This window comes from Aristolochia californica, unplaced genomic scaffold (genome assembly GCF_029961685.1).
Source record: "Aristolochia californica isolate CCGP_79_NKW_82.1479 unplaced genomic scaffold, dmAriCali1.0.hap1 SCAF_11, whole genome shotgun sequence".
NCBI classification, from domain to species: Eukaryota; Viridiplantae; Streptophyta; class Magnoliopsida; order Piperales; family Aristolochiaceae; genus Aristolochia; species Aristolochia californica.
Genome location: NW_027181782.1, coordinates 4287191 through 4297266, shown reverse-complemented (window position 1 = coordinate 4297266; position 10076 = coordinate 4287191). Strand labels below are relative to the sequence as shown.

At 35.9% G+C, this 10076-nt stretch overlaps 1 protein-coding gene across 1 annotated transcript; it reads right to left on the bottom strand.

The window, feature by feature from the left end:
- Positions 1 to 7583: 7583 nt before the first annotated feature.
- On the bottom strand, positions 7584 to 9810 carry LOC137944414 (heavy metal-associated isoprenylated plant protein 3-like). The gene is made up of 5 exons (XM_068790094.1): positions 9722 to 9810; positions 9488 to 9620; positions 8909 to 9126; positions 8664 to 8742; positions 7584 to 8185 (listed from the first exon to the last, which is right to left on the bottom strand). The coding sequence occupies exons 1-5, from the start codon at positions 9728 to 9730 to the stop codon at positions 7794 to 7796; spliced, it is 831 nt and encodes a 276-aa protein (XP_068646195.1). The 5' UTR covers positions 9731 to 9810; the 3' UTR covers positions 7584 to 7793.
- Between the last annotated feature and the right edge of the window lie 266 nt (positions 9811 to 10076).

Here is a 10076-nt window from a genome sequence, read left to right as displayed (position 1 = left end):
GTGAAATCTTCTTGATAGACATGTGTTGGGAGTAGTCTGGTTAATGTTGTCAAAGAACATTGATTACAACGTGGCGTCGGAGAAAACCACAACGGGAATGATGAAGATTCTGTCTGACATGTATGAAATGCCTTTCACAAATAATAAGGTACATCTCATGAAAAAACTCTATTTAAAGATGATAGAAAATACATCAGTGACATCACATTTGAATGAGTTTGGCATGATTGTCAATCAATTGCTAAGGAAGTTCGTAGAAAGGACTCCGGAGAATCTTCGACATCTAATTCTACTCTAAGTGTCGATACTAGGGGCAAGAACATCGAGAGGAATTCCAACAAGGGCAATGGTAGTGGGAAGTCAAGGAATGGAAGAAACAAGTCCAAATTCGGAAGGAATGTGGAGTGCATGAATTGTGGCAAGTCTGGTCACATAAAGAAGAACTGTAAAGCATCGAAGAAGGATGAAAAGAAAAATTTTGCTGCAAATGCGGTGACTGAAGAAGTACAAGTTGCTTTACTCTTGTCAGTTCACAACCCTATTGACTCTTGGGTGTTAGATTCAAGAGCTTCTTTTCACACTACCGCAAATCGTGAGATCATGGAGAATTATGTTGTTGGAGATCACAGGAAGGTGTATCTTGCTGATGGAGAACCTTTGGATATTGTTGGTATTGATAATGTCAGTTTGTGGATGTCAAATGGGTCAAAGTGGATAATTCACAAGGTGAGACGTGTACCAAAACTGATGTGTAATCTGATCTCAGAAGGGCAACTTGATGATGAAGATCATAATATGACTTTTAATGGTGTTGCTTGGAAAGTCACAAAGGGAGCCATGATTGTTGCACTAGGGCTTAAAATTGGAACTCTGTACATCACTTCCAGTTGCAAAGATACGGTTGCAGTTGCTGATGCATTTATTGATTCTGATTTGTGGCATTAAAGGCTCGGTCACATGAGTGAGAAGGGAATGAAAGTGTTTTAGTCCAAAGGGCAGATACTGGGTTAAAAATTGTAAACAACAGTTTGTGTGAAAGATGTATTTTTGGAAAGCAAAAAAGGGTTAGCTTTTCTAAGGCTGGAAAGGAGCAAAAGATAGCAAAATTGGAGTTGGTTCACATTGATGTATGGGGACCTTCAATTGTTACCTCCCTTGGTGGTTCAAATTACTAGTGACATTTATTGATGATGCAAACAAAAAGGTATGGGTTTATTTCCTGAAAAAAATAATCTGATATCTTTGATACCTTCAAAAGATGGAGAGCAATGGTTGAGAATGAGACATATTTGAAGGTGAAGTGCCTGCAGTCAGATAATGGGGGATAATACATAGATGATGATTTCAAGTGGTAATGTGTTGATAATGGAATCAAGATGAAGAAGACCATTCCTGGAAAACCTCAACAGAATGGTGTGGCAGAGAGGATGGATAGGACCTTGAACGAGCGTGCTAGGGGCATGAGATTACATGCGGGATTGCCAAAGATGTTTTGGTCTAAGGCTATTAGCACCGCTGCTTATTTAATCAATAGAGGTCCCTCAACACCGTTGAGTTGCAAAATACCAGAAGAGGTTTAGAGCGGCAAAGAGGTAAACCTTTCTTTCTTGAAATTTTTTGGTTGTGTTTCTTATATTCATATTGATTATGTTGTTAGAACTAAACTTGATGCTAAATCTAAGATATATTTCTTTATTGGCTATGGTGGTACCAAATTTGGTTATCGCTTTTGGGATGACCAAAGTCATAAGTTTATCATGAGCAAGGACGTGATTTTTAATGAAGGTGACATGTATAAAGACATGTTGAGAGTCTAAGATCACAAGTGATGAAGCGAAAAAGTCTGAAGTGATTCAGTTAAGAGATCTTCCAGTTATTGAGATGAATAATAACTTATTCACTATTTTGTTTAGGTGTATAAGCACATAAGGATCGGAGTATAATCCCAATTGACACAAAAATCTGAAACACTCTACTAATGGATTCTTATAAATTATCAGACTGAAGAGCACTAATAGTAGATCGAATGATCGAATCCGATATTTAATTCCAAGGAAAAAACTCATAAAGACATTAACCACTTCAGTTCTATCCTTGAGCAAATAAATCCGTGTGACTCGACTGCAGTCATCTATTAAAAAAAGAAAAGAAAAGAAAAAGTATAATAAACTGAAGTAAACGTATTCGATTAAGACTATTTGTCATAGGAAAGCCAGAATATAGACATTTTATTGAACAGGTTGTTGAATTGGTAATTGAACAGTGTCAACTGCAAGTAACCTCCAAGCTGCCGTTATCGAAGGATTTGACATTCATATTAGTTTTTTAATATATTCTAACGTTCCCTTTGTATATCTTCTTTGGCTTCTACAGCATCCCAAATGCCAATGGAGTCGTCAGCTTTAGGTAAGGCATGACAAAAGTCGTCGTCGCTTATGCTTGCATGCGATGACCTGCATTTTGCAACTACGAACGCGGATTAAAATACTGGCAGTCCCTTTTTAAGGAGTCGTTGTCAAATGGTGTAACGATCCATTTGGACGATGCAACCCCTCGAAGATGTTTATCGAAAATGGAGGCTGATATTGTTGGCTTAAAACCTGGTTCTGCATTTGTTTTTGTTCTGTTTATTACAGGGAAGGGTGACGAGGGACGATGTTGACAAGAGGAAGACGACGATGGAAGAAAAGATGAAGAGAAATAATATCACCATTTTTTAACTTCAAGCTTCTGAAATCCCAATATCACTCTGATTTCAATGTCACTTACCTACCACAAACTACTTAAATGTGATTAGTCTTGATTAACATGATCATTGTTAATGATGGACAGACTTACATAATATTCAAAAATGTCATTAAGTATGGTTGATCCAAACCATCCTTTGAGTCCAAAATATAGATTTTGGATCTCCTCAATTGGACCTTTGGATCACCCAATCAAGAGTTATATATACTACTACAATCAAGCATTTCAGAAGTAATTCCTTCAAGAGATACAAAGATCAAGGCCTGCACAAATAACCGACAAAACTTAATGCAAGACCTCGAGCTCAACCGTGTTTCAAGTAATCTTAAAGAAGCACCCACAAGTGAAGAAATAAATATATAAATACTAGAGTCTAGGTTGTATACAAGTATCTCTAGAACTCTAGTCATGTAAAAGAGAACACCAAACTCCGATTTTAGGGCATATTTTTAACCATCATATTTAACCGCTCACTTATAATTTGTAAAAGCCCTGAAATACATCATCATCTCTTCCTTTTTATAATTTGGTATAAAGCATGACCGATCAACGTAGATGAGTTTGATCAATCATACTACATATGACGAGCATCTCATGAATCGGAGGGCATCTATGAAAATTAAACCTTAGTAATATAGTTATAAAATACCGACAAATTTGTATACGTACATAAAAACCATGCTTATTTGCAACTGAAGATCCAAAAAGTTATAAAAAGTGAAAGAGTTGGAGCACTTTTTGTAACATGCAACTACGAGCTAGAGAAAACGATTGATCGTGGGGTAATGGTTCATTGTTGCAGGTTGCAAGTGCTAACAATCATTCGGTGAGCCATGGAGCTACAAATCATCTCTTCCTTTTTTATTTTAGGATTTAATTCCAGCCCTTCTTCATTCAACTTTTTTTGTATACTTTTAACAAAGTAAACAAAAAGTGAAAAATAGAATCCAACAAAGTCTTCTTTGGAGGTGGCAAGTGAGTCGAGTTAGTGCTAAGATTTTCATAGTGGTTGGTGACATGATGCAACCCTTCACCTTTTTCAAATAAAACCTACCTAGAATTAAAAAAGACCTAAATTTTTTCACAAAATGTATGTAGTAGTTAAAATTAAAATATATGAATTTTACAAAAAAAAATAATTATTAGTAGATAAATTATTTTAAGTAGTAAAAATAAAGAACAAAAAATCTTATTCACTTCAGTTTCAAACTTTCAACAATGGTTACCTACCTTGGAAATTTGGTACAAGTCAGGCAACCCAAAATTCAATACATATCAGCTAATACTCTGATCCACCTTCAAGAAGAAGACAAGTATGATATGGATTATCATCCAATTGTTTCTCGGACAAAGAGAGGGTCCCCTGTATATAATCGAGAAAATCATTGAACGAGTCTGAGGTACTACATCTATCATATCCATTGTATCCTCTTTAATTACCTCGATAACACGATTGTTGATGGTACAAGTATATTTGATCTTATTGAGGTTCATTCAAATTAAATGGATGTTGATTTAGATCAATCTCTTGCATTGTGTCATCATATAATGTAACAATTTTATTTAATTATTAATCATATAATAATAATAATTTATTCTATTTTTTAAAATTTTATTTATTATTAACTATATTTTATTTGTATTGTTATTTTATTAATTATAATTTATTTATTACTAATTATTATCCTTCCCTTATTACTAAGTATAATTATATTAACGATAGTTTATCTGTATTAATTTATAATTTATTTTATGAATAAAATTAATATATTTAATATAATTTATTTTAACATACTAATTATTAATATTTATTTATTGATTTATTTCATAATAAATTAATAAATTGATAATTATATTTATTTATTGAAAAAAAATCTTTACTTATATAATATTTTTATTCATAATCAATACCACATCTTTAACTACCATTGCAAATATCGGAAAAAGATGATTTTTTCATAGGTTTTGATTAAAAAACACATAATCTTAGTGTTCAGGGTTTAGGGTTTAAAGTATCTGGGTTTAGGGTTTAAATCTCGAATCGGAGAGGGAAAAATGCTTTGAAGGACCGGAGTAGCTGAACGGAAATTGCGAGTAGATCCACCGGAGTAGCTGAACGGAAATTCACAGTAGAGGCATGGCTTTTGGAAGTGCGAAAGCATGACATGTGATGAGACGTAAAACAGTGAAGAAGAGCAGAAGCGTCCTTCCCCCCTCCAAAGACAAGAATGTCAGCAATAATTGCTTGAATATGCAAATCCAGAGTACCCAGCCTGGAATATTATAAGCAAATGACAGCAACCTCGTGTTCAAATGATCGCCTTTTTTGAATTCTGGTCGGAACACATGCTGCAAAGAGATAACGAACGACGACCCTCGACGAAGTTTCCTCCATTTGATGCCTGCTCCACCTTTTCTCCTTGCTCCCACTATAAACGAAGAAGAAACCCCCCCGTGAATGAATCGACTGGAATCTGGCTTTGCTGTACTAGGAGACATGCTAAGATTTCTGCATCTTTTCTTGTTTAAAAGAGGTGGAAAAGAGTGTTTCCTCGTTCACTGACGAACTTTCCTGTTTATTTTCTTTCCTCTTTATCTTCCTCGCTCTCTTTCTCACCAGTCCCCACGTTAACGTTAATGGCTTTTGGTTGACTTTCCATAATTACTTTTGATACTTTCTTTCTTCAAAAGAAGAGAAGGGTAGCTTCATACATACCTCTAAAATAACGTACTATGAAAGTTGTATATTATACATATATTAATTAGGGGAGTTAGTACACAATTAAGTAGAAATGAATGCTCCTCGCATTAAATAGTTCATTAAATAACGTCTTTAGTATAGAATGAATTACATGGAAAGTGAATCACCTCACTTCATTCTCTCAGGCGAAAACTGAGGAATTTGGATTCAGCCCGATTTTTTGAATCAACCACTTGAAGCTCGTGACGTGCGTTACTTCTTCCCCCCATGGAAGGAAAAAATTCTCGTCATTTCCATTTCTCCTCTCTCTCCCTCAGCCTTCGTCTCCCAACTATTGTTTTCACCCCATCTTCTTCCTCTCGTCTTCGCTCTCTTTGCTTTATCTGCTTTCTCCGTTGGCCCCAGCTTCATTCATCTTGTCTCTCTCGCTGTGCAATGCCTAGGGTTTCTACCATCGGCATTAGCGCTTTGTAAGATTTTAGGGTTCTTATCGAGTCTGATGCTTTGGAGAACGGATTGGGATAGGAACCTCACTGGCGCAGAGCAGCGGAGTGACATTTGTTGCCGTGAGGTCTATCTTCATGCCGTAACAGAATTTCGCGGTGGTTTTGAAGGTCTCGGAGCCGCCTGGGAAATCCGAAATTGAAGGACTCTTTTGCGGCAGGGCTCTTCGACAATGACGACGACGACTTGTTTTTTTTTACTTTTTTAAAAATTTATTCTAATCACATGTAATTCGTATATTAATTTATAATGAACTTTAATCATTACTTAGTTTAATTATCCAATTACTTTAATTAATTAAACCATTGGATTTGCACTTTGTGTTAATATATTATTAATTAATAATACGTAAAAATATATATTATGTTATTGATAAATTAATATATTTATTTATTATGTATTTTTTATTTTGTATTAAAATAGTGAGTTTTAATGTTAAAATATATCTTATGTTATTAAAAAATAATTTATTTATTTATTATATTCACTTATGTTATTTTTAATTTTTTTATTTATTTTAAATAATTTATTCTAGTCACGTGTAATTAGTATATTAATTTATAATAAACTATAATCATTAATTGGTTTAATTATCCAATTGCTATAATTAATTAAACCACTGGTCTTACATTTTGTGTCAATATATTATTAATTAATAATATGTAAAAATATATATTATGTTATTATTCAATTAATATATTTATTTATTTATTGTGTATTTTTTATTTTGTATTAAAATAGTGAGTTTTAATGTTAAAATATATCTTATGTTATTACAAAATAATTTATTTATTTATTATATTCGATTATGTTATTTTTTAATTTTATTTATTTATTCTAGTCACACGTAATTATTATATTAATTTATAATAAACTATAATCAATAAATAATATAATATAAAATTTCATTAATTAAGATATTAGTATATTTTAATACTACACGTTAAATTACTTCTAAGTATAGTAATCACGTTTTTTTTGGTTAATTATCTGTTTAGGTAAATATTCTATTTAAATATATTATAAAAGGTTACTCGTTCTCTTCTTTATATCATACTTTTCATTTAGGTGCACTAACACTGTGCACTTGAACTTGTCTACACTAACACACCTAAGGATAAATTAAAGTTGAATCAATTCATTTAAATTTAATTCAATTCTTCATTTCAATTCAAGTTCATTCTGGACTAATCCCTCACCCTTACTTAATGGGGGAGAAAGGGGTGGAAGAACTTTTTACTTTTCCTTGCCCTACTTTCTTCCTAGGTGGGGTTGTCTCCCCCACTTGAGTGGGATGCAAGGGATAGGATCCCCTATAGGTCTAGCCAAATAATGGGAGTTGGGAGGGAGAGAAGGGAGACCTCTCATTGAAAAATGCCTATTAAAAGATATAATTTCTCTATTTTCTAGATTTTTATAGGAAAATATTTTCCTTTGATGTGGGTTTACTTTCCAAATATTAAATGGAGTAATGTGTAATTTCATTAAACTGAATGGTAAGTATTTAATTGATTTTATTACCACATTAATTAATATAATCCGAGATTTAATTAATTCCCAATAGCAGGTCACTTTTGGTGGCTATGGCAACTTGATGACGTGGGATCGAAAGAATGGACGCAGCGGAAGATTCCAGAAGCAAGAATTGATTGCAGGGGACGGCGCACACAATTACAGTTACTAAAAAAGAGAGGAAGAGAGGGCGATTATTGCGTGAAAATTTCTCTCTCTCTCTCTCTCTACATATTTTCTGTTTTAAAAATATCTTCTACATTATTTACATTTTTTTATTATTTATAGAACCGCAAAAAGAAATAAAAGATTTTTTTTTGTTTTTTTCTCACATAACGGAGCAGGCATTCGGATTCTCGTCGCTGAATATCTGCGGCGCATGCGTGTATTCGAGTACGTACCCGGGTCCGTACCCGTTCACGGGATAGTACTCCATCTTGTTGGCTTCCACCTTTCCTCCTCCTCCTCCTTCCTTCTTCTCCCCCTTCTCTCCGCCACCGTCACCCTTACCTTTCTCTTTTTCTTTCTCTCCGCCTCCGCCTCCGCCTCCACTCTCCTTTTCCTTCTTTTCGCCTTCTTTTTTCTTGTCTTTCTTGGGCTGAACCACCTCCACATTCCGTTTCAGCTTCTCCTTCAGATACGGAGGCATGTCTTTCGCGTCCATTGTGCCTTTCACGGTTACCAGATCCTTCTGGACGTCAATCGTCACTTGATCCACACCTGCAACATAGATGGAGGCACCCCCAATTACTTTTTCTATAATCCCAAATTAGGGGAACAGTTTATGCCAACCAAAAACAAAACCCCAGGAGTCGGGAAATTCAGTACTGGGATTTTTTGCAAGGATCATGGAAGAACATAGTACAGAAAACATTATGACCATTTTAAAGGAAAATCAATGACGCTAGATGAAAGTTAATGAGGTTTTTTCTGCAATCAATACCTACAATGACGAACAATGAATGAGACAGACAACAAAACTAATATCCGAGGATTAGAAGAGTGGACCCAGGATTCAGGGTTTCAGGAACTGAAAAGGAGTACTGCTCAGAAGGAAATTTTCTTCCGGCCAGTGGGTCGCAGGATAGTTACGTCTAAGAATGGCAATTTCCTTTCAGAAACGGGAAAAAAACAGAAGAAAAAGTTCTCTCCAAATTAGAAACACTCTTCTATTAATTCAGAAAGCCTCAGTGCTCACCATCAATTTTGCGAATGATTTTCCTGATCTTGTGGACGCAGCCCTCACAGTGCAAGCGGATCTTCAAAACGGCTGTTGTCTAAGAGATCATTTGAAAAAAAAAAAAAAAAAAACAGAGTAAAAATTAATTCTGATACAACAAAACTGGAAAATCCTGAATCACATATAGTAAAATTGTGATGGAAAAATAAAAAAGAAAGGCTGTCTGGTTGACTACTATAATGCGTACTGAATGGGTCATGTACCTCTTTAGGCTTCTTCGCTTCGGCCTTCTTCTCCTCGCCCTTCTTTTTGTCGCCGCCGTCCCCGGCACCGGCGTCTTTGTCCTTTTTGGGCTGAGGCGAAACAAGCTCAACCTTCTTCTTCGTTTTGCTCTCCACTCTCGCCCTCAGTTTCTCCGGGTCCACTATCCCTACCACTGTTAGCTTGTTGTTGCTGCTGTCGCTCTTCACTTTCTCTACGCCTGCCACAACACCCTAGCGCAAGTTAGCCAGTCCATTGACTACAGACGACGCCTCCATGAAGTCGCAGAAACTAATCCTACGCACCCCCCGCGCCTATCATGGAGGTTCATGAAGACTCTGGAAGTACCAATTCGCCGTGAAACTCCAATCCGCTCAAAAGTAGAATTACCGATCAGAATTTTTTTTTTTAAAAACGAAAATCGGAAAAGTTACTTTTAAACTTCTTTCTGTTCTAGGTAACCCCTGATTTTTCATTCTTCAAAATAATAAACAAAAAACGCAGGGGAAAATGAAGGAGAAAGACATGAATTCATCAGAGTGATTAGATACGATTTAGAAAAATAGAAACGATGATCATACCACCAAAACCTTCAACAGACTTTCGAACTTTCTTTGCGCAGCCTTCACAATGCATGTCGACCTTAAGGACGACCGTAATGGCTCCCCCGTCCTTCTTCTCCCCGCCGTCCTTCTTCTCCCCGCCATCCTTCTTCTGCGACAGCCAAACACAACCATTTGGTTAGAGGAAAAGCAAACAGAGATAACAGTTAGAGAGAGAGGGAGAGGGAAAGAGAGAGAGAGAGAGGATCTGACCTGGCCCATTTTCTTTCTCGGTTACAGAAACGCGAAATTTGGAAATTGGAGAATGGGAGATGAGGGTGGGTAGGGGGCATAAATAGACGAAGAGAAGAAACGGGGAAGGGAGGGAGGCGGTAACCGCTTATTTGTTTCATGGATGTGATGATACGGCGGCATGTATGGTATTCATGTATGATCATGGTGAGACATGGCATACGAATCGTGGGGCGGAAGTAACTGGCAGATGGAACGGGGGATGACTTTCTGTCCAAGAAAAAAAAAAACCCTGGGTCCATCCACGACCCACACAAATGACTATTTTACCCTCCCACGGGTAGTTCGTCCATCGGCCACATTAGTCAGGCCAAAC